At 45.7% G+C, this 25969-nt stretch overlaps 1 protein-coding gene across 6 annotated transcripts; it reads left to right on the top strand.

Moving 5' to 3' along the window:
- Nucleotides 1–1154: 1154 nt before the first annotated feature.
- Nucleotides 1155–25701, top strand: LOC102089913 (cystine/glutamate transporter). 6 transcript variants are annotated; one of them, XM_065038471.1, is made up of 13 exons: nt 1155–1291; nt 7304–9598; nt 12406–12532; nt 13259–13374; nt 14029–14154; nt 16574–16673; nt 16759–16803; nt 16991–17114; nt 17429–17532; nt 19335–19431; nt 19988–20137; nt 23164–23338; nt 24253–25701. In XM_065038471.1, exons 2-13 carry the CDS (start codon nt 9403–9405, stop codon nt 24315–24317), a joined length of 1425 nt encoding a protein of 474 aa, XP_064894543.1. In that variant the 5' UTR covers nt 1155–1291; nt 7304–9402; the 3' UTR covers nt 24318–25701. The 6 variants fall into 6 exon arrangements, 5 of the variants coding, with proteins under 5 accessions (XP_064894543.1, XP_064894534.1, XP_064894523.1 ...); XM_065038462.1 differs by lacking the exon at nt 1155–1291 and adding an exon at nt 1704–1845; XR_010467529.1 differs by lacking the exon at nt 1155–1291 and adding an exon at nt 6349–6651 and having other exon boundaries at nt 20050–20137.
- The last annotated feature ends 268 nt before the right edge of the window (nt 25702–25969 follow it).

Here is a 25969-nt window from a genome sequence, read left to right as displayed (position 1 = left end):
CTGCTAGAGCCTTTTAAAATTAGATAAAACAAAAATCATACGGGGGAGGAGTGGAAAAAGAACACAATAAACCTTTTCCTTAATTTAAAACAGCAGTAGTTGGCTGGGGAGGGATGAGATAGTTACAGGGATTGTCTGAACACAGTCCCTTGGTATCCTCTGTCCCTGCACTGTGTAGCCACAAAAGCATCTTAAGTAGGACCTCTGGCACATCTCTTAGTACTGTTCCTGCTATCTTCTCTCTTTTGATATGCAGGATATGTTGCGTCTTCTTTCTGGAAGTGCTTTATGGAAGCTCAGCAAGAGGCTAGGTGTGTTTTGCATGTCCGTGTGCTCACACAGTATATGGGACATTGGTCTGGGGCTGAATGAAACACGCCGTTTGGCCTGGAATGGAAACTTTTTCCCAGCTATTTGCACCAACCTGTGTTAGGCTGTCTGACAGGTGATGAGCAAAGCAACACCAGGAAAGGACAGGATGACTGTTTGACAACCTTGGCCTGTGGCAGGTGAGTCCGGCAAATACCACTGACTGTCACCTCCCTCGTCCTTTGTCCCTGTGCCTCTCCAGGGCTCAGCACCAATGGCCCAGGTCAGCTGTAAGCAGGGGCCTTGTCTGGGTGGAGAGTGGCTGGCAGGGACCCACAGGTTGTACTGGGTGTGGTGAGGTCCAGGGATGCTCAACATCACAGCTGGTTGGAAGCAAGCACTCTCGGTGGCCCAAAGGTCCCATTCTGAACAGGGCTGAGGAGTATTCCTGACACTTAGTTAACTCATCCCAGCCAACCTGGTTCAGTCCCAAGCTTTGACAAATGCAGAGGCCCAAATCGTGGCTGGAGGCCTTGTGTCCCTGAAAACCCATCTCTACATGGCAGGAGAGGCCCACGGGGTTCACCAGCACTGTGACAGGGAACAAGGGCTTGGCCCTGGTTGCTCAGTCCCTTCCCTTGGAAGTGTTTTTCTGTCTCTGGAAGCAGCACCTCAGCTGATGCAGATCATGCTGGTCTCACTGACATGTGGAGGCTGTTACGTGCTTACATCAATCACGGCATGCCAGTTTATTTTCTTTCTACTTAGCTGTTTTGCAATTCCTTCCCAATTCAATTGCTAATATTTTTTCATAATTACATTTGAGCAGCTGCATCGGTTTGGAATTTGTACAGATGTCCTGAATTTTACGATGTTCTCACACGCACGGGGCACATCTCACAAACCACTCGCTCTACAGAGGGGGTCCTGCAAGCCAGCCAGCGCTGCTGACAGCGCCTGCCAGGGCAGCAAGCTTCCTCAGGTAAGCAGTCTCCTCATCCCACTTCTGCAAGGGGAGCAGCTGTTGCCCTGCGCAGTCCTCCTGTTCACCTTGTCTTACATGGCAAGTCTGTTGGGGACAGAAACAAGTGGAGTGTTGAATTGCCAGCGCCTACACAGCAAGTACCCCCAAGATGGAGCTGTGTGGAGAGGATGTGGCCAGGGATATTGTGGCAAGTGTTGTTTTAAGGCACCCAGTAGAAGAGCTGAATTCAGGACTTCCGTGTCCAGGATGGCAGCTCCTGGGTGTTGGCCATAGTAGCCCTAAAACCCAGTGTCTCATGTGGCTGTGGCCTCATTCTGCAACAGAAGGTCCTCCCTTCCTCTCTCCACACACATGCTGGGTCACTGCTGAGCCACAACAAGAAGGAAAAAAACCACCTGGTGTTCCTCCCTTTGAGCAGCCGGCAGCAGAGCCTTGCTGGGCTGCCCTGGCCCGGTGCTCAGTGTTGTGCACAAAGGAAACCTCCTTCTGAGACACCCTGCAGCGCTCTGATTTGCCTCTGAAGCAGAAGACGCAGTGACCTCTATTTCAACGTGAGTAATTGGAATCGTAGCTCCTGCCCCTCCAATGGTGCAGGTCTTTATTAGACCTGACTGGGGTCTGTAACCTCTGCTGGCTGCAGGTTCTCCCAGCTGCCGGCATGCTGTGTGGAGAGCTGCTTGTATTTCCTTCTATTCATGCTAACCTTACCTGCCATGAATGATGCAATCATGCGGACAAATGAGATCATAGGGCACTTCAAAGTCCAGGATGGAAAAAGAAGAGAGAGAAAAAAAAAAGGCAGGGGGGAGAAAGCCCAAATTAGACTGTCCAAGGCTGGAGGTCATTTGGTTGTGGGGCTCAAGGGACATCAGAGACATACTGGAGACTCCAGGTTGGAGGAGAATATCTGTGTTGTTTTCACTTGCCTGTAGCTATCTGTGTTCAAGCCACACAGCCTGCAGCTCTGTTGAGTCCACTGACTTCAGGGAAGCCTGAAGTGAGTCTCCAGGGGCTGGTGGAGCATTGGTTTCAGGAGAGGGGGAGGTGGCAAGGACCATCACTAAAGGCACATACAAGCTTGTCAGTGCAGGAAGACATGAGATTGAGCTCCTGCAGGTCTCGGGAGTGTTAGATGATATGGCTGTGGATGGCAGCCATAGGCAATGGCTTGGGACATTCAAGGTTGACATTGGGAGAAGCTTCTCCCCAGGAGGATGGTGCAGTTCTAGAACACATTTGCCCAGAGAGGTCAGGGACTCTCTGACCTAGAGGGGTTTTAAGACTCAGCGAGACAAAGCCATGGCTGGTCTGAGCTGGTGTTGGAAACAGTCCTGCTTGTTATGGGAGGTGGGACCAGAGGCACTCAGAAGTCCTGCCCAGCAGATACTTCTATGACTGTACTTGCATTAAAACTGAATAAACATGCGCTTGTGTTGACTTAACCTTCCCAGTGAGAGTGTTGATCTGGTTTTGTTGACATGCTCGTTCCTGGAATTGGATTCTCACTAAATACAAGTGAAAGTGGGGGGTGACCTGTATGTTGCCTGAAAATACATGCAAGTTGTGGTTTCGGTGAGTTTCTAATGCCATCCGTCAGGCTCTGGGAAAGCTGGCAGTGGGTGTACACTCATCCCTGTGATGACATGGTGTCAAAAATCACCCCCTAGCAAGCTCTACAGATGCAATTCCTGGGATAAAACTCTTCCTTGTGATCAGGAGCCTAATGGCCCTTCAGGGCATATTTCTGCTATGTCTTTGCACTTCAGCTTCTGCTGCAGGTAAAATGGGCTGCAGCTCATGAGGGCTTGGGGAGTCCACTGCCATATGTTCATTCCCTCACCTTTTCTAAACCATGAGAGGTAATAATGTGTTTCTGCTTCACTGCAGGCACAAAACAGGACCTTTGAGGGATCTGTGTGCATGACTGGAGACACTCCTTGCAGACCAGGGGTTAAAGCTCTGCCCAAGCTGCTCCCTGAATGGAGCATGCTCCACTCCCTTTGATAAATTCCACCCTTAACCAAACCTTCTCCCATTCCTGTGCCACACCAAGAGCCTTGTCTGGCAGCTGCCAGCACACCCCATACCTACAGCTGGGCTGGAGTGACCCTATAAGTGCTGGCAGGGGTGAGCATAAGTCCTGTTTTCCTTCTGGACAGAGGGCTTGCTGTCTTTTTACAAGGCACTGCTCCCCACTGCCTGGGACGGCCCATCAGAAATTCTGGGCATGCGTTCCTGTATCGTCTCACAGGGGATGAGGTAGCGGTTTTGGTCAGAGAAAGCTCTCCTTGTGTCCTTTCCCTCCATCAGAGGCGCCGGGAATAGTGAGCAATTAATCTGAAAGTCTGCGTGGTAAAACATAAATCCTTAGAGTCTGACAAGTTCTGGAAAAGGGCCAGAAAGGGTTAACCAGGAAACGTGTTCCCTCCAGAATAATTGTATATTTGGCTTATATTTTGATAAATGAGTAACAGCTGAGCAGAGAGGCCAAAAGTAGAGTCCCCCCCACCCTGAGGTACATTCAAGGCAGAGTTTGAGCTGTGTGTGAGTCAGGTACTGGTGTGGGTATTTAGCCTTGAACACTGAGGATTAAGAATTACACAGCTATGTAGATGGTGAGCAGGAATCTGAGTGAGTGGCTAATGCAGGTGTGAGTAGGTTTGGGTTTGGTTTTTTGTTTTTTAATGTTGAAATTTTCTTTCGAATTCCCCGAAGGTGGGAAGGGATGGAACAAAGCCAGGCACTGTGGTTGAGCCTTAGGGGAGCTGGAGGCCTGGAGTGATAAATCAGCAGCATTGCAGTGAGATTAATGGGAAAAGTAGTGTGATATATGAGGTAACATAGAGAGAAGAGTTTTATGACTATAGTCAGCTCTGAAAGGGTTCAGTTCCAGATGGTTAAAGTGGGAGCAGATTGGGAACCCCCATCAGATGGTGCCCACCATCTGACAATAGCAGAAGCAGAAGGGGGTTTCCTCTGCGCTGAGAAAGGGTTTCACCTGGAGGAACTTGTCTTTATAGCAGGATAAAATAGCTTGCATTTGTGGGGAATTTCTTCTTTGTGAGGAGAGCTGGTGATAGCCATGCCCATTTTGTCAGCACTGAGGCAGCATGGCAAATAACTGGGAGTAGGGAAGATGTTGCTCTATTACAGGATTATTATAACTTGTTTTGTTGTTGTTGTTTTAAATTGGAAATGGTTAAGATGAATTCTTATTTGGGGAAATTTTGGCTGTACTTTGCCTGCAGCATTAGACTTCTCTGTTGGGTCTCTTCTGCTAGAAATGTTTAGATTTATTTTTGTTTGTGTTCCGTCTTACGCAGCTAAGAAAACAGTTTCAAATAGGACAAATTGTCTTGTTCCAGGGAGGAGGTCTGATCTGGAGAGTGAAAACAGCTTTCTACTTGGAGAACTGTCCACAAAAGAACAAAGCTCTGAGGATGGTTCCCTACACTGTGCCCCACGAGAGATATTACAGAGCCAAGAGGCTGGCCTTGGGAAGCACTGCTGTGTGAGACAGTCTCCTTGCTAAATGGCTTTTTTTCCTGGATTAATGTGCCCAGGTGCCTGATCCTCTGGGTGCTGCTCCTTGGGGTTCGATGGGCAGGGAGGCAAGTGCCTGGGGTATTCCCTTCTCCTGCTTGTAAGAAACAGGAAGCATGTCAGATTATTTCACAGGGGTGCTGGTGCACCTTTCTGATAGTCCGTAATAGCTGGTGCTGCAGAAGAAGAGTTGAGTCTACTTTAATCAGGTGTGCATATCTCCCATATTTGTGTTTTGCGTGGAACATGAAAGGAAGAAATACTCATGAAAGAGCCAATATTCCTGCACAATATTCGTGCAAAATCTGTTCTGAATGCACAGAAGTGTGAGTTTCTTGTGGCAGTTGGATGGAGAGTTACATTCAGATGCTTAGAAAAGTGAGATGACATCATCTGATCTTTACATCTTGTGAAAATGAATCAACGCTACTCTTATGAAAACATCTCCACTTGTAATGACTGCTTTGGCAGACTGGTCGTAATAAAGCATTTCAAGCTTGGTGTAGGATGTAAATCCTGGTAGGCAGGAACTCTAAAAAGCAACTGGCATATTGCTCCTTGAAAATCAGATTCAGTTTAGTCCAATCTCAAGCCAAAGTGTGGATTCAACACTTTTAAGTTCTCAATTAAAAGGTTATCATCACATACTCAAGAGGTCCAAACTTACCACGTCATTAGTCTATTTTCCAGAGAAAGTCACTCTTTTCCGAAGGACAACTGGAAATGCCTAAATGAGATTATAAAAGTGGTGTGACATTAGCCAAAACCCATTTTGCTGTCAAGGCTTAAAAAATAGATCTTGATTAAGAAAGGAATGTTGGAAAATGGCAGTCTTTTGACAGATAACTCATGAGACTGAATTTGTGAAACCTGTAGAAAGAAGACTTGATGGAAATTGTTCTTACATTTACAACTAAGGCAATCACCCTAAATTTATTACTACATCTCAGGCTGCAAGCCCAAGTCTGATTTATTAACTACTGTCTCTTTCAGTTTCTTACCCAGAGTGGGAAACCAGCTGTAGAAAACTGAAAAGAAGTTGAGCTGCATGTCTTGTCTTTTCAGCCTGTTTCTTGTGTTCATTTTGGTCTATAAACAAACATCTCTCAGGTCTCCTAAATAGATTTTCTGATCAAGTTCCCAGAACGGACCACCACTGGTCTCATTAAAGCTTATTTGTGCTACTTTCATGCATGAATAAAAAAGCTCCCATTCACTGCTGATTTTATTTAGTGAGATCCTGTGCCTTGTGGTGGACACTGAAGCTGAGTGACATTTTTTGGCATCAAAAACCCCAAAATAATAGTGGGACTTCAGAGAACAGTTTGATGCCTGCATCTTTTGCAGTATGAAAAGGGAGGGGTTAACCTGTTCTTGGCTGTATGGTGTTGATTGAAGCCCAGGAAAAGAGAAAATACATCTGTAAATAGTTAGGAGTACTCCCTCGTAGCTCTTTTTTATTTGGGGGTGAGGGGGTGGTAAATAATTGAACCGGGACTCAGGAGGTATGATCTGTTTCTCAGGGATGCCACCTGTGTCCTGTGTGACAGCAGGAGGAAGGTCACTGGCCACTTGAGGTCTCGGCTCCCCAGCTGAGAATGATGCTCTCTCCCTCCTCTGCTTTCTCCAACTTGCTTGTTCATATCTCTGGCTTTGCAGCAGGGTGACAGCCACTCTGCCTGTGCGCCGATCGCGATGGGTCCTGCGCTCAGCTGGGGCCTCTAAAACACCACTGTGAATAACAAACACGATTTTTCTTTTTATGCTTGACTTCTTCATCTCCATCTCCATCTCCATCCTCCAGTGCCTGTGAGGTAAGATTTACAGCTAAAAATATAAATCAAAATAAAACGGCAAAGGTGCAGAACAAGGGAGTAAAGACCCGGCAGGTGTGAAAAGTTGTGAAATGGGTTTGTTTTTCTTCAGTCCTGCTAGCTGATGATCTTGAGCAAAGGTACCACGTTTTGGAATAGAGAAGGATTTGAGCCTGTCCTTTAAGTCAAAAGGGTGAACAAAGAGCAGCTTTGTGTGTTTCCTTTGTGCTAAGCACATTGTGAATATTCTTAAGCATTGCCACAAGGATTAACATCTCTGCATTTTAATGTGCTGGTGCGGGAATGTAGCTGGAAAGTGGAGCAGGCAGGAATGTTCTCTCCAGGCGGTGGGCTCTGCTAGGTGTCTCTTTGAAGTGCGATTCAATAGCTTTCTGTTACTCTTTCTTTTTTTTCCCTCCCCCTTCAACAGCTTCTGGAACAAATCCTGATAGATTTCATGTTTCTGAAATTTGCTGGACTGGACTGTTTTATCTCAAAATGCTTTTGCATGGCAGTAGTATAAAAAAAAAGAAAGCACATGTGGACAGAAGTGTGGAGTTTGGTATTTACTTTGGACCATTAACCTCGACTGTAAATTTGATTTGATATCTCCTTTTTTTTTGTTCCTCCCCCAATGTTTGTGTAATTTCAGAGGCTGCGAAGAGACACCATCGTCTGCTGCTTCAGGGTCTCAGCAAGAAATGGAAGTCTGATGGATTATAAATGCACGTGCTTTGTTCAAAACCCAGCCAAACAGATAAGTGCCATTTTAATTATCTTGCAATAGCATTTTAGACATATCTGTGCACGAAACATCTCTCTCCAGTTCGGTTTCAATGTGGTGAGCCCTCTGTGTTTCACCATTGCAAATGAACGCTCTATGGTTCCCCTTTCAGCTGAGGAATCCCAGATGATATCTGTAATTCACATGAGCTAATTAATTAGCGTCTGAGGGAGCTGCAGCTGCTGGCTCGGGAAGCTCCTGGGGTCTTTCCCTGCTCCTCCAGAGCCTCCATCTCCAGCAGCCCTGCGAGGTTCTGGGACTCTAAGAAGCGGCTCTGCGGGACCAGAAGAGGCTGGTGTGACCCATCTGAGCCTCGAGAAGTCCTCCGGGACTCATTAGAGCTTTAATAACTAAATTTGGCTGGTTTGATTGAGAAGATGCTTGGGCAGGCTTGGCGCGATCTCAGAGAAACCAGCAAATGCTGCTGGCAGGAGCGAGGGCTTTCTGCATGTGCTATTCATATGTCTGCGGAGAAAGTGAGAACCCCCACTTCTTCCTGCTGGTTTCCAGGTGGGAAAATATCTGGTGATAGGGGTGAGAAGCCCTTAGTTATAACGAGTTTATACAGGGCATACAAAGAGGTATTGTGGGTGAGTGGTAACAAGAATTGTCCCCTCGAAGTTATGGGGACATTTATGTCTATGCGTGGAAAATACAGACTTCCAAGAACTTTATTTCTGGCTGCTTAGATCTGCTTCTATAGGTGACTGCTGCCTGCTCCCAGACACACCACTGCCATTATTAAATAGTTTAAGAAATCCATAAAATACAGTCTGATGTACAGCGTAACTTTGCAGTAGTATAGACCCATGGGGCTGGGGCGAATACTCATTCTACCTGCGATTTTACTGCAATTTGACAGGAGACAAATCACTTACTCCAGACCTGTCTAGTCTGCTCTACTAGAGTTAATTGTAAAGTGTCTACTTTGCTGTTAGAAAAACTACAAGCAGGTTTGCTACAGCAAATTAAACAGTAATAGCTGATGTGAATTTGTCTTACCTGCCTAGGCAGAAGGTGAGTTTCTTGGTGAAGTTGCCAGCCTGGGACTGAGAGACTGGGGAGACAAAACGGTGAAGTAGGAGGCTACTGTGGTGTGAGAGAATAGGATCTAGATCAACTCCTGTGACCCCTGGAGTGTCTGAAGTTCCCTCTTTTTAAAGAAAAACTCTCCACTCCTGCTGTTGTTATTGAGAAAGTTTTTATATTAATAGAAGAAACAATATGTCTGATATTAATGACTATTCTCTGTCTTGCAACTGTAAGCAGCACTTATTCCAGACTCTTCAGTACTCTGATAGAAAAAACGCTTGAAATTAAAAAAAAACACTGATAAAATGAAGCCCTAGTGAGAAAATCAGGGTTTGTTTGTTCTGCAAGGATGGATGGGAAGTTAAAAATGCTTAAATCTGTACCCCAGCTAACACAGCTCTTTGCTTCTCAAAAAAACCAACCAAACAAAAACAACAACAAAAAAAAACACCTCAGAGATTCTGAAGTTGTTGATCATTAGCTTTTCAACTTGAAATCTGCTTTCTGCCAGCATGCTGATACCAATGTTCCCACAAATTAAGTCTCATTAAATTACCCTAATCTGGCCAGTTCCAGTCTGGGCATCTAGGTTGAATTTGGAAATCATATCCTGAATTGTGGCACACAACTTGCAACAGTCTGTGGTCCCTGGCAGAAGAGGTAGAACACACTGAGCAGTCCATCTCTGGAGCTGTATGGATGTGAGATGATGATGCTGAGCGTGTTACAGGCACCTGTGGTTTGGTTGGTGCGTCCAGCAGCTTGAGGAGAAGAGACTCCAACAGATCTGGACAGGTTATTGCGAATAGTCTTATCCTAAAAAGAAGACCCCCGAATCTCTAACTCTTTCCTCGTCTTACAGGTGAGCCCTTGAGGACACTTAGGAGACCACAGCTCCTGGATGCAAGAGTTTCCTTTGGGATTAGAAGAAAAACATGGGAAAAGACAAGAAAAAAGAGGAGGCCGTCTTCCTGAGGAAAAAGATAACTTTGCTGAGGGCTTTCTCACTCCTCATTGGCAGCATGGTGGGCAGCGGCATCTTTATCTCCCCAAAAGGAGTACTGAAAAACTCCGGCAGCGTGGGTTTCTCCCTGGTTGTCTGGTTTGCCTGCGGACTCCTCTCAATGTTTGGTGAGTGGTGAGCTTTGTCAGCCTTTGCTCAAGCACCCAGGAGGTGAGGGGAACCTGCACATTTTTATATATAAATAGTCAGGAGTGGAATAGACCAAAATTTCTCCATTCCTACTGCAACAGAAACAAAGGTTTAACATGCCTGGGAAGGTCACTAGGGGTCTTTAGTTCAAATTTTCCCTCCGTGTTGACTGAGAAAATCCCAGCATTTATGATCTGTGAATATGAAATCGTGTGTGAGTCTGAGGCAGAGGAGTGACAATGACTGTGGATGGACATAGCACAGTTTCTGCTGGGAAAGCTGGGAGAAAGTAGGGGGATTCATTCTATATGGTGGAAAAGAGATGTAGGCATCTAAAAGGCACTTGTGAGTACAAGGGCTACATGGTGCTTTTCATAGACATGGTGAAAAGAGCAAGAGGCGACAGTTTTAACGTGCCCTAAGAGATCCCATTTTCATTGGTGAGGACAGAGAAGCTCCAGAGCAGATTGCCTGGGGAGCTGCAGGGTGTCCCCCAGGCAGGGCTGGGAGGGTGGGCATCTGTCAGGAATACTTTGGATATGTCTGATGCTGCCTTGGAGCAAGGAGATGGAGGAGCAGATCAGTTCAGCCCTGTGTTCTGTGCATTACCCTTGGCTTAGTTTCTGGAATTTAATACCAGTCTTTTCTCACAAAGGGTTGGCTTTCTGATGACAGTTTCCTTCTGAAATAATGCAGCTCTTAAAGTTACAATGGATGAGATGTGTGGCTTTTAGTTTCCTTCATAAACCATATAAAAGCACTATCTCAGAAATACTCTGAAGGTGCTGTCAGGAGAACTGGAAGATCTCTCAACTCTTGGAGAGAAATCTGGTGTTTATTTCAGTGGGTGACTTTAAAATTCTTCTTCTATCATAACTTAGGAAAAAAGCAAAAAAGGCAAGAAAGGAGAAATACTCCATTTGGGAATAAAACACCTTGGCACTGTGACACACACATGCAAATTTAGAAATCGGAAAATTCAGTTGTTAATATGGCTGCAATTTTGGTTCTTGCACTTAGCATACATGTACCAATATTTCATGTTTTTGCATATGCTGTTAAGTGCAGGTCTCCTTTACCATACATGTGGGATGCAGCCTGTGTGTGGTTGTTTGGCGAATGATATACTTTTGCTTAAGGAAAACCTCAAAATACAATGTGAGCACAGTGTTGCTTTTAACTGAGCAGAGCAATAAATGATAATGTGTGTGCTGGTCATGTAGACCAAGTTCTGCACTTGGAAACATTTCTCTCTCTGTTACATCCTTTGACAGACTGTTCTGCAAGGGCCTTGGGAGCCTCTTTATCAAGTTTTGTGTTTTGTAGCTGGATTTGTCAGTTTGTTCTTCCCTTTTTTCAGCCTGATGACCTCCCTTGATCATTTCCCTGAAACTTTTTTTGCTGTACATGAAAAAGACCCACTTTCTTCTGTGCTTTTTTATTTTCCCCCCCGTATGGCATTTATATGAGTCCCATGGTATGAGTTCAACAGAGCACCTAAATGCACACTTGAAGCATGTCAAGAGACCTACTGGGATAAACGAGAGGACGTATCTGCCTATGTGCAAGAGTTAGAACAGGGATTCTGCACAAATCTGCCATCAGAGAAGGAGGAAAATTTGGGTCCTCAACATCGGCATGACTCAAATATGGCACAATCACCCCAGGACTTGGAGACAGGGCTGTACCTATGGCTGGGCTCCTCCGTGCTGTCACTCTGTGACCACCTGAGCTGGGTGAAGAAGTAAATGGCACAGCTAGAGATGGTGTCACCCCACAGGGCTGCATCCCAAACAGCGCCCAGCCCTGTTTCAGGAAGCGTCAGGCACAACAGAGCATTTTATGATCTCTTTTGGTGAACAAAGGATGCTTAACCTAGCAAGTGGATCCAGTGTAGGCAGGGCTTAAGGTGCGTACTCATACACATTCAAGTGTCATGATGAATTGCTCTATAGAGAAAACACAGATGAATTTTTTTTTGGCAGAGGCACAAAGGTTTCTATCCATTTGCCTGAAAGTTTTAGGCTGTCTTCTCCAGCACATCTCTCCCAGGGCTTCTCGCTGTGCCCTAGCGCAGGGGCAGGGAGGTGCAGAGCTGCCTGTGGAGACAGGAGCGGGCACCCCTGGTTCTGTTGGTATATTAACACGTGAGAAGAAACCGACTGAGCCTCTCACATGGACAATTCACTTGCTCTGCACCATCAGGACTGTGTTTTCCTCTGGTAGCAGGAGGAAATGCTCTTTCAGGTCCACTGTCTGATGTCTTCAAATGAAGGAAGAGATTTATGTGAAGACACAAGACAAGGCCACAGGAACATGGTCTCTGACCAAAAATGTGATTGAAATGACCGGTTCAGCCTCGACCTGTTGGCTGAGCTGCTGTAACCGCCCCATAAGCGCCATTTCGCTGATGCCACTTCGCTTCTCACTTACTGTGAGAGGCAAGAACCTGAACCTCCAGGATGCTTTCCAAAGGAAACCTCTTATAGCTTAGTGTGACTTTTCTATCATATGCCTTTCAACATAACTTCCCTGAAGAAGTTGTATCATTAACCAGAAAATGGAGAATTCCTTTCCTTCTGACAGAAAAGTCGATTACTTCAAAACTTACTTCAAAACATGGTAGCACGCAAAAATTGGGAAGAGCGGGTCTGCTAAACCCCCTTTTCTTCCTTCAATTCACGACTTATTTTAAACAGATTAATTCAATCCTTTAATAGTCAGACAGAAAAGAGAAAATCCATGGGATTGTTTACTCAGTGTGTTTCTACCTGAACTTTTCCAGGTGCCTTGAGTTACGCAGAGCTTGGAACAAGAATCACCAAGTCTGGAGGACACTATATCTACATTTTGGAGACACTAGGGCCTCTGCCAAGTTTCTTATTCCTGTGGGCAGAGTTTTTTGCTATCAGGTAAGAGATTTTGTTTGTGTGCCTTTTGCTGGATACTGTAACAATTCAAAAACCCAAAAGTTACGGTGCCAGGTAACAGTCCAGGCAGTTAGTAAAGTAAAGCATAGAAACAATCTGAACAACTTTCGAAGATTTTTAGTGATAAAAGGAAGAAGACATAATGATTAAATAGTTACACATGTTCAATATGGTTTGTGCCTGAGGAATATCTATCTTCTCCCCTGGCAGCTTGTGTCCTCCAAGAGCCACAGTTTTTTTCATAGACTGACAATAAATGCCAGGTTCATTTCAGATCTTTTCTTTTCATTGTGAAACTTTTTCAGATTCTCTTGTGGAGACAAATTTCTGGCTCAGCCACGAGATAAATAATATTTTAGAAAATCATAAATTACTTATTTTTCAACTTTAAAGTCCTTACCTCTCAATAACCTGTGTCCTTCATGTAAACTGAGCTGAAGCAGGACGTACAAACCACACTGCATTGCTCAGTATGATTAATCTCAACTTTTGAGCTGGGAATTAATCTTTTTACATGATGTGGTTTTTAACCTGTTTACTGAGAAAAACCTCTGAAAAAGACTCTGTGGGAAGTCACCACCTGCACAGGAGAGAAGGATTATGCTGGATGGGGAAATTTCCCCCCGCCTCCTGAGTTTTGTGCAGTTTTACATTATGACACTTTTTGGCTGTCTGCAGACTACAGTTTGTGTTTGGTTTTCCCCTCAGACCTGCCAACAGCGCTGTGGTTTCTTTGGCATTTGGACGCTACATGCTGGAGCCATTTTTTGCCCCCTGTGCAATCCCTGTCCCTGCTGTGAAGCTCGTGTCCCTCCTGGGGTACTGTAAGTACTGACTTTTGTGGGACTGCCGATCTCCAAGCCTCTCTGCCCTGGACCAGGGACACCTATGGGGTGTTATCTTCTGGGATAACTGTGGGATAGGGGCCCCAGCCTACCTTCTTGGCCACCCATAACTTCCTAATACAAGGTTTTGGTTTGGGGACCAGCTGGAACCTTATGTTGGGGGGGTTGTGCCAAGGATCAGGGTAGAAATTCTTCATGTACACTTGTGCAAATGCCACCTGGTTTGAGGGTGTAAGGGTCAAGATTTTGAACTCCTCACCTGGTACACCCAGCCCATGAAGCTGTCCTGCCTGCTCCAGACCACTGTGTACTGGCATAGGGACCGCTGTGTACTGGCATAGGGACCACTGTGAAGGTGGCTGCTGAGATGTCCCTGCAAACTCGAATCTTCCTTCCAGATAGGGGAATCACCTTACAGGACCCATGGTCCTGGTTGCTCTTAGGAGCATAATTCAGCTCCCCCTTCAAACATTATATGCTGGACCACACCTGTGATGTTTTCTGACATCTCTCACCCTCTCTGTAAACATGCAGCCTTCTCCCCAAAGTCCTTAGAGCAAGGAGCACCGCTCTAGTTTTTCCTGCATGTGTCGAGAATGGACTAGAGCTGTAACAGTGTGGTCTCCTCTCCAGACATGGTCCTCACCCTCAATTCGTGGAGCGTCACCTGGAGTGCCCGGCTGCAGACAGCTCTCTCCATTGTCAAACTGCTAGCACTTGCACTCATCATCGTGCCAGGGATGATGCTGCTGGCCCAGGGTAGGTGTGCTGCTGCTTGGCTGAGGGAGGGTGCTCAACATGCCTGCCTGTCATGATATTTATCAGTCCCTAGTGACAAGTGTGGCTCTCCTTTATCTGGCAGGAGCTTTCTCTGCCTGTGTGCTGGATGTGAACTAGCTGGGAGCTGAGACTGGGCTAACTGGCATTAAAGATGTGTCATTGCACAGGAGCTGATGAACCCGGTTCAGCTGTACTTTCTCCGAAACTGGGTCACGTCTCAGCAGCTGAGGCTGTGCGAGCCTGTTCAGGGTCATGCAGGCACTTTCCTCTGAGGACGGTCTTTCTTTGGTGTCAGACTTGCCTGTTTTCAGTGTACCTCAAAATCCTCCCAAAGCAGCACAAATTTGATAGACATCACGGATGTGTGGCAGCATTCAGCGGTGATCAGAGCCAGTCACAGCTGTGTAATGAGTTACAAGCCCTCAGCTGAGCCCTGGTAACTGTATCTCTAACCTTTCTGTGGCTAATGTGTTGGGTTTTTTTTACCTCCTAATTGAGATGGGCATTAAATTAATAAACTTACAATGGACTCGCACAGGGTTGCATACTCACATCCAGAGTGGGGGGACAAAAACCCTACTAGTAGTATCTTCTGGGAATGATACATGAGTGCTGGCTTTAATCCAGGGCTCAGTTTATAGAAAAGCACAAGGCATTCCCACTCGAGGGACGAAGCCTGCTCCCTCTTGATGCTAATGCCGTTCTCTGTGGAGAAAACAACACAGGCGGTAGGCTCCACGACGATCTGGTTTCTTTCTGATAGTCTGGAGCTGCCTCCTTTGAACAGGCGAAGATCCCCTCAGGCTGGCAGCACTTCTGAGCTGAAGGTCTGCCCTGCAGCTAGAAATCCCAAGCCATTATTGTTAGAAATGCCTTAAAATGACAATCTGGAGCCCTGGCACCCATCCTCCAGTGAGGAGGATAAGTGCTCGTGACATCTGGAGGGAGAATTCACCAGAAGACACCCATATGACAGGTTGTATTTAATGGGACTCATAGGGGACTGTAAATCATTCATTAGTGTATTGCAGACAATAAATCCTTTTTATGCACCATCACTTATCAGCAATCATTTTAGAATATAAAAAGACTACCCTGAGAGGCCCACTCCTGTATTTTGGTTTGGTTTTCTTGAAATCTGTTTTATTTTTTACCTGGGTTGGGGTGGTTTTTTTTTTTTGCTTATGCTTTTAAACCAGTGTGCCTGATTCCCCCGCCTTGTTCTACTATTTTTGGTTGCACTCTTGTCCTTTCCTCTGCCATTTTCTTGCCTTTGGCACAGGTTTGTTTTAGAGACTTGCTGAGCCAGTTTTTCAAACCCAAATGCCCAAATCTTGTCACAGAGTTCCTTGCAGAGGCATCTCCATAGACGTGGCCTGGCTTTCTCCATGTGCTTTGTGCCATCACCCCTTTCTTGGTGAAGCCCAACTAGGTGAGCTCTGCACCTTTTAAAGAGACTTTGGTGTGGAGAAGTGAATATAGACATAGAAACCCAAACTTTGGGCCACCTGCATTTTCAAATGTTGGAAATACAGCTCTTTTTGACTGTGTTCCTTTATTATTCTTCCTTTGATTGAGAGGCCTTTAGGTGTTTCTCCTTCTCTTCCCTATATCTTTTTGGAGTTTGATAAAATATGGTTTGTATCAAAAAATCTCTTTTTTTTTTTTTTTTTTCTTTTGTGGTATTTCAAGCAGAAAAGTTTTAGAAAAATTGGGGGAGCTGGTAAAACGAGATTTTTATATGAGTCACCTCTACTTTATTTGACATTTTACGTACTTTGCCCTCTGTGTCCTGGGGCAGGGCTGACGGGTGGGGAGCGCTCCCCGGGCAAGGACCAGGCTGTCGGTCCCCTCTCCTTCCTCTGCCTTGGTTCCCATGCTCCGGCCAGCATGGGGCTGGGGTCAGTGCTCCAGCAGCGGGATCAGGAGGGAGCGCGGCGGGAGCCGAATTAGCCGCCTCGCTGGCTGCACCACATCAAAGGGGAGCAGGCATCCAGCTGCTTATGGGGGCTGGTGGGGGGAAGAGGGAGGTCAACATGGAGAATTAATTTTGGTCCTAAAGAAAGGATGGGACAAATTGAGTCCTCTCGTCTCTGTGATCTCCTGTTCCCACAGCGGGCTCTGTCTGCAACAGAACCAGCCACTCGTGTTGCTCTTCCTGAAATATGTCCTGTGTTTGCACGGGGGATGGATTTGTTCTGTCACTGTTCATGAAGCAAACACATCAGCACAGCACTGCAAATTATAGCAACGAAACAAATCCACCTACCTGGCTCCCAGAAAATCACAAACACTCTTCCCAGGTCTGGGCAAGAGGTACAAGGGGCATTATCCTGCGGGAAAGAACATTGTCCCTGACATTTCCCTGCTCTGTGTCCCTTGTTTCTCTCTTCTTCAGGCCACACTGAAAACTTCCAGGATGCTTTCAACAAACAGTCACTGGTTTTGGATAAGCTACCCCTGGCTTTTTATGCAGGCATGTTCGCATATTCAGGCTGGTAGGTGTGACGGGAAAGCACTTCATGGGCAGCAGAATGGTGTCGAAGACCTGGCTCAAGCTATCTGTCTCTTCCCACCACACAGGTTTCAGGCCAGCTTTGTACGTGAAGAGTTGGTAAGACCTGAACGGTAAGTTGGGAAAGAAGTTGTCTTGGGTTGCCAGCCTCTGGGGTACCATGGCTTTCCCAAACACAGGATGGGAGGGAATAAGTTTGTGGGTTCACCTAACCAATGCCAGCTGCAACCTACAGTAATACTGTGCTTAACAAGGGGTAGCATCTTGTTCTTTGTGTGCCTCTCTTCCCCGCTCTTGTAGAAATATCCCCCTGGCTGTCATCGTGTCTGTGGTCACTGTAATTGTGGGGTACATGCTCACCAATGTCTCCTATTACACCGTCCTGGGAATGCAAGATGTTCTGGCTTCTCCTGCTGTGGCTGTGGTGAGTCGTCACCCCTACTGTTATCTTTCTTTAGCGTGATCGGCTCATACTGAAGGGGTGGTCATGGTACATATTTAGGAGACAGATTTCCTAATAAATGCTTTATTGCTTTGTCATTTCTCTGGATTATTGGGCAACAATAATTTCTTGTATTCTTGCCTAAAAGATAATGAAAAAGAACCTGCAGATGACAGTAGAAAAGGCAAGATTTATGAGTTATATTTTATTCCCTTATTGGAGGAAATTTTCTTTTGAGTCTGATGTCACCTAGAGATCACCACATGTTCCTAAAATCACACTTACTTTTCCTCCAGAGCTTTGTGCAGCGAGCCTTCAAAAGCCTGATCTCAGTGGTCCCTGTCCTTGTTGCACTGTCCTGCTTTGGAACCATGAATGGAGGAATCTTCACATTTTCAAGGTCACGTCGTCAAGAATTTATTACTCTTTTGGCTTATTGAGTCAGAGAGAAGTGTGCAACTGCCCATCCACATGATGGCATTTTAGCCACACTTGTGGGAAAAATAAGGCCTTTGACTCCCAGGATATCCACTACAGGACCATTCCTGTTGGCTGAGTCTACCCTTACTATTTCTGGCCAGGTCCAGATTTTGGTATCTAGGGCTGGTCACAAACAAAGATTTTTATCTTCCTCCCCGCGCCCGCCTTCAGTTTAAAGTAAAACGTCAATGTTTCTGGTTAACTAGAGGCTTTGTTGACATTGGCAGCTGCTCAGTGAGACAGAGTCTTCTTCTGTGGGCTTCACCCAGCTGCTCTGCTTCAGGGCACAGGGTCCCACTGCTACGAGGATCTCTGGCCAAAGGTGAACTCTCCCTCAAGGACTTCACTTTGGGGTCAGTGAAATGTTGTTGGGGACAGGCTATTCGTCAAGCAATAGTTGAGGTTCAGCAAGTCTGGCTGTAACAATAAGAAAAGCTTTGTTTTGTGGAAATATTATCTTGCGAGCTTCACTGGCTACTAGGCGGCATGTCCTTCTGGGGCCCCTGAAACTGGAGAGGAGGGCAGAGCTCACGGAGAAGCACGTCCTGCTGGTCCCAAGGAGATGAGTGAGCTCTCTGAAGCTGATTCTGTTTCACAGCTTTGATTGTGAAAGGAAAAATCAGTTGATATGAAAGGGATGTTTCATAGCTCAAAAGCTAACGAGTTATTTGAGTCACTACCCTGAAGTCCTGTATTAAACAATGTGAGGAGAATCCTCCCCCTTAGCTCCTCTAGAAAGTGGTCTTCTTTAAGGATAAGAAGTCCCTCGACAGCACAAATGTTCTATGTGTCCCTGTCCCTCTTCTCTCCCCCATCCTGGCACCATTAACATAATCACTGCAGTAAGGCCATATAAACAGCCACGGGGCCTCCCTGGCTGCTGGCCAGCCACACCCCTGCAAAACCACAGAGACAGCAATAAAACCAGTTTTACACTCATGCCCCAGCTGCTTTGGGCCCTGCTCCAGCCCAGCTGATGCTCTGGCATGGTTTGTTTGTGGATATTACATTTATAAAATTGGATGCAATGACTTCTCCCTAATTGCCCTTTCGTGAGTCCAAGGATGGATGGAGGCAAGGAGCTCTCTGCTGTCATTTTGTAGCTGGTCTTCTGTGTTGCTGGCCTCTTGGCAGTATGCCAAGCTACATTTTCCTACAGCTGGCCAGAGGATTGAAAATCCTCTATTATTTGAGGAAATTGCACTTTATTTTTAGTAGATATTAATATCTATATTATATATATATATATAAAAATATAGACATCAAGACTGACAATCCCCTTTCATAAACACACCAGCCTCTCTTGTAAAGAACTGAAGTTTGTGACCCTCCTCCACTTCCTACTAGAAAGATTAATTCCTTCTCTCATGGCAAGAAACTTTCTTGCTTCTGTTTCCAGCCTGATCTCATTCGTGCTCGCTTTGGACTTGCTCAAAGGTCTCTGCCAATGGGCCACCCAAGGGGATGCTGCTGGTGGTCCTGTTGGTGGGCTCTGTGCTGCATTGAGCTCACTGGTCCTGGGAGAGTGATGGGAATACAATATTGGGTTTTTCTTCCAAATGCCCAAAAAAGTGAGGCTAAAGGCAGAACCATGGCCTTGAATAGCAGACCTGTGCCCAGGGGTGGCGAGCCTTGTGGCCTCAGGTCAGCCCAGTGACTCATCATCTCATTTCTAATGTGGATGTGGAATGCTAACGCATAGGGCTCCCTGTCTTTTCCTAGGACTCTGTTCGTGGCTTCCAGGGAAGGACAGTGGCCTCCGCTCTTCTCCATGATCCACATTCGAAGGCACACACCACTTCCCGCTGTCATGTTAATGGTAAGGAGATCTGACTGTGTGACATGCCCCATTCTTGCAGTCTTGGCTTTTTTGCAGGACTTGGAGAAGCTGAGGTGTTTTAAAGGGTATTTGGACACTAAGCCAGCCTCCAAAAAATAAAGAAGGTGCATTGTTGGAAATGTGACTGCAAAGCATTAAGTCCACTTGGGCCAGCAGTGTTATCCAAACCTAGTGCCTCCAAGTCTCTGCCTTATAACCTTGGACACCTTTTAAAAAGTACTGTTCCTACCATCTGCCACAGTTGCTGCTTGGTATAGTTCTGTGAAAACATTTTTGCCAGGCTTTGGCTATTTGGAAACTCAAAATTCCAAGGTGTGGTGGAAACACAGGGAACAAGCATTTGTGGAAGTGCATTTTTTTTTTTGTAGGGGGGTGTAAAGTTTTGTAAAGTACCAGGTGACCTCTGAAATTCTGGGGCTGTGTAGTAGCCATTTGTGATTGCAGGGGGGCTGGAGGAGGTGACCCGTATTACCCTTTCTAGTCTGAGGACCATAGTAAGGCTTTAACGATTGTATTTCATCTTCACAATGCTCAGTTCCCTTTGGTTACTGCCATGGTGTGTATCGGAGATATCTACCATCTAATGAACTTCTTCAGCTTTTCCCGATGGCTCTTCATAGGATTAGCCACCCTTGGGCTCATTGTCCATCGTCACCGCCACCCAGAGCTGCACAGCCCATTCAAGGTAATGCATGGCCTGTATCTAACAGCCAGGAGTGCGCAGATTTGTCATTTCTCTCTCTTATTTGTGAAATTAAAGCATTTCATGGCCATGGTTTGCTTCTAGGCTCTAAGGGGTCTCCATCATTATTGCTCGGTAAGGCATATAGGTAGCTCCTGAGGTTGGTTGATATGTCAAATCCCATAAAACCAGTTCTACCTGGTGTCACCAGTTGCAGCTGTAAGATGGCACCCTGCTCCAGGGGACAAGTTTCAGGCTGGGAACAGTGACATGTGCAGAAGGCAGTTCTCACACTCATTTCCTTTGGGCTGCAAGGAGGAACCCTTGCCTGCATGTTATTTCAATGGTGGGTAGGTCTCAGGTCTCACTGAGAAGCAGAAGGGCAACAGGCTTGGGAGGAAAGAGTATGGCTGGAGGGATCCTGGGAGCAAATCTGACTTAAGGGGAATCATCTGCTGGCACAAAAATATTGTATAATGTAAAGCAGCTTGTGTGCAACTATGGCTGCTGCAGGCCCTGAGGATGTGCACAGTGTGTGCACATGTACCACAAAGTGTTTTGTTCAGCAGTCAGCTAACAGCGAATGGCCAGAGCAGTGTGTGGCCCTGTAGAGAAGAACCTTCTTTCTTGCTCCAGGGAGAGAGAGAAGAGTGGCTTTGTGAGCATCCAGCTGTGCAAGACCTCTGTGTGCTGCCTCTTGTACCAAAGGCCCAGGTGCCTGGTGGGGTTTGAGGAGCTGCCTGACACATCGTTTGGTTGCAAAACACATTTAAAATCATCACATCCAACTGTTAACCTAGCACTGCCAAGTCCACTTCCAAACCGTGTCCCTAAGAACCTCATCTACATGTCTTCAAAACACCTCCAAGGGTGGTGACTCCACCACTTCCTGGGCAGCCTGTTCCAATGCCTGACAACCCTTCCTGTGAAGAAGGTCCAGACTTCTCCCATGGCGATTTCCAACCAGTGCTGCTGGTGCATCTATTGTTTTGCTGGTTGCTGATGTGCTGAGTTTGGAGGAGAGTGCAGGATTTACTGTGCAGGCACTGCCCTGTGTATGCACCTGCAAAGCTCCAACGCATTCAAACCAGTGGCTGCAAGCAGTGAGAGGCATTAAAAGGGGGCAAAAGGAAGGACAGAAGCAAGGGGATTCAATTCCTCCTCCTCAAAGGGAAGTGGGAGAATGCCTTTCCCTTGCCTCCAGCTGGGCTCCTCTGGTGGCCCTTCTCTTGCTGCTGGGTGCTGGGGCTTAGCCGGTCCCCTTGTGTCAATGGGGGAAAGCTGGAGTTGGTGCTGGAGCAGCTTTCCTGCACTTGAAGCACCTTTCCCACTCCTAGATAATGTGCAGAAGGTGTTTGTTTGGGGCCATGCTTGAGGCATACACGTTTTGTTCCTGTATCTGGTCCCACCTGCACGGTGCCTCCAGCTAGCTCCTGGGGAGGACAGGAGACCTCTGAGGCCACAGGCACCAGGCAGCTGACTGGGGAGAAGCTCAGGGTACAGAATCCCCTGCTGGGGCTCCCAGTGCTCCTCCCTGAGCCGTGTGAGATCTGACGTGCAGCTTGGGGTAGTTCTTCTTGGTCTTTGCTGGAGACAGCATGTTTAGCAGAGACCTTGAAGCTTCCCAGTTTGTCGGCTGGCTGCACTCGTGTACTAACCCAGAACAATATTTTAAGTAGGTTTTGCCTTTTGCTTTTAAACCAAGCTTCTTGGGGGGAAAGTTTATTAGCAGATAACACTGGTGATGTTTTCGGATGTTGAGATTTTTGCCTAATTTTGGTTTAGATTTAGGCATTTAGGTTCCTAAAGGCAGATTAAGTGACAGAGGGAAATGCTGGGCTTTCGTTCAGCTTGGCTGATATTTTTCTCCTCTCTTCCTAGTTTTACAGCCAGTTCAAAGCCAAAGCCCAGTTATCTACAAGAGGAAAGGGCTGCGCGCAGGTGGTGTGGGCGTGTGCTGCGCTCTAGTGGTCAGAGAGAGGTGGTCTTCTGCCACCAGCTTATGGAGAACAGCTCAAAAAACAGACGTGATTGTGCTGGTACTTCTTCTACCCTACAGCATTTTGAGTTAAAAATAGTAAAAAAAAAACCCTACTGGTAAGAGGTGGAAGCAGGCCTCTCACGCACATGAATCTGCAGGGGATGCTCTGGCTGGAAGGACAGCAGACCACATAAGTTTGGTGGCTGGATGGCTGCTGTCACTGGAGCAACTGATCTTTTTCATCTTGCACGGTCAACATCTAAAAGATGGTCTCTGTTACCAGAAAAGAGATCATCACTCTTGATGATACCAGAAGCTCCTTCATTCTATCAGCTGTGGTGAAGAGAAACTTGGCTGAGGTTGGATCTGAAGACTTGAGGGAATGTTTCACAGTTTTATTTTCTATTGTAGTCTTCAAATTTAGTTTCCAAATAACCCAGATGAATTGGCTGACACAACAGGGTAAGGCTGAGGAGCTGACTACCTCTTTGATCTTGCATCAGGGTGTCGTTGAAACTCATGGACTTGATGGAGGTGCTATGGAGATACGGAGTCTGTTTTATCCTATTTGGCCATTATGAGTCTCAGGCAAGCTGGAGGCAGGTCAAAATGAGTCACAGGTGTTATAACCAAAGAATGGGTTTTATTCAAAATGCTGCTTCTACTCTTGGCTTCAGGTTTTCCACCAGTAGTTGCCACAGGGGGCAAGTAGAAATGTGTGCATGTGCATGCACAGGAGCAGTACCTTAAGGGAGCAGTGAGGTATAGGTGACTTGTCCCCCTGCTTGGTTTCCATTTGTGAGGTGACGCTTGTATTAGGAGTGAGGTGCGCACCTCACAGGGCACACTGGGGTCTGAGGGTGGTACGAGTCAGTTTTTGTTCTGTGCATCTTTCTTGTTCACAACTGACTGTACAGAATTAGTGTGCAGAACATCTCTATGCTTTTTCTCATCTTCTTTAAGATGGAGAAGAGAATATGGTGTGTGCTGGTGTATATGGAGGCTGATTTGCGACACTCATCAGTTCTGTCTGTGTTCTTTCCTCCAGGTTCCACTGTTCATTCCTGTCTCTTTTACCATCATCTGCCTCTTCACGGTGGCAATGTCTTTCTACTCAGATCCAGTGAACATTAGCATTGGATGTGCCGTGGTTTTAAGTGGTTTTCCAGTCTACTACCTCATAATCCGTAGGCAAATGTCAAATCGTTGCCAGAGCCCGTTTTGTAAGTATGCATTTGAGTTTCAGTCTTCTGGACCTGAACATGCTCAGGGATGAGGATGTTGGCTTGTTCCTAGGGCTCATCTCTAATGCAACTTGCTCCATAAGCAACAGACCTCATGAAACCTAAATCACGACCCCACCACCTCTTCAGTGGCTTTCTAAAGACACAGCCTCTGTAGTTGGAGAGACGTGGGGCAGGCTGTTGTGCCGACTACTACTGGCAGCCATGCACAGGTTGTCTCTGCCTGGCTTGTGAATGTCCCGATAAACCAGTCTGATGCTCTGTTTTGAAGGAGACAGGGCTGAGGCCTACCAGTGTGGGGGACAGAGAGATTTGTTTTCACACCCCAGCCCTGGTTCCTACTAAACTTTTATCATATACATGGGATCACCACCTCTCAGCCAAATTTGGGTAACACTGAGCAAAAAGATCAAGAGTTAGGATGGAGAAGGACTGGCAGGCAGCCACAGTAACCCTGTGCACAAATGTACTTGCTGAAAGGCTGGGAAGGGGACTGGTAGGAGAGCCTGAGGGTTCTCTCTTTGGTGAAGAGGCCAGGATGGTTTTGGGTGCAGATGTGGGTCTGTAGGTGAAATACATCTCCACTCCATGCAATGTCTAGCAAAGATTTCCTTTGGGTGTAGCCCTGGCAGTACAATGATATACTCAGAAACAAGAGTGCAGTTTTGAGTTTGATTTATGGTTGTAGTTATGAATCTTGTTTTCTTTTGATTTGATGTTGGACTGAGGTGTATCAGTAACCACTGAACAGAAGGAAACATATAGCAAGAAAGGAAACAGATACAGTGATTTGCTAACGTAAAGTGCTCCAGCCATCAGTGCCAATGCTTTGATTTTCAGCCATATCTCAAGATTTCATCCAGACTGAACTTTACTTTTTTTCCCCCTTTCAGATTATATTACACACAAACTACAGTTACTGCTGGAAGTAGTCCAACAAGAAATCAAGACTTACTGAGAAAACCATTAGAACTCACAGGAGAAGATAAAATCTACTTACTCTGTTTCTGATACCTTTGATCCTACCAAAAGCAGCCCATGATCTTATTCTTTTAATCACTGCAAATGAGGATGAACCTGAGCCAAAACTTTGCTGCAAGTGTTCCTAAGCTTTCTGGTCGGGGTGAGCATGTCACATCTGTTTCTGACCTTTTCTTTTTTAGCAGAACGATCTAGTTCTCTGAAATGAGCTTGCTTTGCCTGCAGAGTGCGTTCAAAACCAAGATCCTGATTTTGCAGCCTAGTCCAGTCCTCAGTACAATAGTGTGTGTGTGTGTGTATATAGACACATGCACACAATTTTTTAATTTCCTAACTTGGCAAATAGAGTAAGGGAGCATGTTGCAGGACTTAGAGTCCAATATGTGGAAGCCAAATGCAGGTTTTAAACTGAAACACTGTGGTAGCCATGCTGTGGACAATCATTATGAAGCGAAATGGTTTGGGAGAGCAAATTAGAAATAAAGTAGATTAATTGGAAAGGAGGAGGCAGGGGGATAAAACTTCATTTATCAGAAAGTGCAGATTCTGGTTAATGTGAAGATATTTGAAAACCCTTTGAAATTCAAATATCATCAAAGTCAGAACGTTTTGCGTTGATTGTTGTATAAGCAGAAAAAGTTTATTTTGCTTTGAAATAATGTTTCAATTTTGCATTTTATTTTTCTGAAATGATATTACAAAATACAAAAACACATTTAAAAAATCAGCTAAATATCAATAAGAAGTGACAAAATGGATCCTGGTCCATCCACCAACTGCCCAGCCCCACTCCTTACACAGTACTACCAAGGAAGCTGAAAACTCAGATTTTGGCCCAACTCCAGTGAAATACAATTTCTACTTTAGTTAGACAAGACCACTGATGAGACTTGGGCAGATTCCTGAATAAGTGCATCTTTTGGTGCTGTAAGACGACATGAAAGATTTCATGTCAAAGCTTTAAATCCATGGTCAAATGACTTGCTGAATCAAGACATAAATGCTAATTTGAACTATTGACGTAAGAAATGTTTCCGTTATTGAATTACTTTGGTTTACATTATTAATGTGGCAATGTTATGTCCAGATTAAACTGCAGTTAGCTATTTCCAGTCACTTAATTGTTAATCTTTTCCTAAAAGATGGGAAATAATATGCTGAAACTCCTCTAAGGACCACTGGAGAGAGGAAGAGCAGGATGTAGAGCATTTTAAATCTTTTGTGTCAAGCATTTATGTACTTAGAGTAAAGCCAAAGTACCATTTACAAGCCAAATGTAATCTACCAAAACTTGTAAAATTCACCATCGAGACTTAGAAATAAATAAGTTGTTGAGTTTTGTTTTTTTTTTTCCAAAACAATTGAGAGTTATTCTTCTTGTTGTGTCTGCTTCCCTTTCCTGTGCTAAATTATGCTAGGAGAGCAGCAGCATGGTTGCAGGGCTCCTTTCCCTGCTCCTCTCTCACAGTTTAATTTACAAGGTGCTGGATATTGTTCAACAGGAAATCCGGTCTTACTGCGAAAACCATCACAAACTACCAGAGAAGATACTGGCTTTAAGTCATAATGTGGTTTGAAGTGAGGTTTGGAAATGACAGAATCATACAATAGTTTGGGTTGGAAGGGACT

The sequence above is a fragment of the Columba livia genome, chromosome 1 (assembly GCF_036013475.1).
Source record: "Columba livia isolate bColLiv1 breed racing homer chromosome 1, bColLiv1.pat.W.v2, whole genome shotgun sequence".
In the NCBI taxonomy this organism is placed as follows: Eukaryota; Metazoa; Chordata; class Aves; order Columbiformes; family Columbidae; genus Columba; species Columba livia.
The sequence above is the reverse complement of the archived record's forward strand: the minus strand, read 5'-3'. Positions and strand labels throughout refer to the sequence as shown.

Coding starts and splice junctions, on each gene's coding strand:
- LOC102089913 (XM_065038471.1), top strand. CDS start 9,403: ATGGGAAAAGACAAGAAAAAAGAGGAGGCCGTCTTCCTGAGGAAAAAG. Junction 9,599..12,405: donor CGGACTCCTCTCAATGTTTG/GTGAGTGGTGAG, acceptor GAACTTTTCCAG/GTGCCTTGAGTTACGCAGAG. Junction 16,674..16,758: donor ATGTTCGCATATTCAGGCTG/GTAGGTGTGACG, acceptor CCCACCACACAG/GTTTCAGGCCAGCTTTGTAC.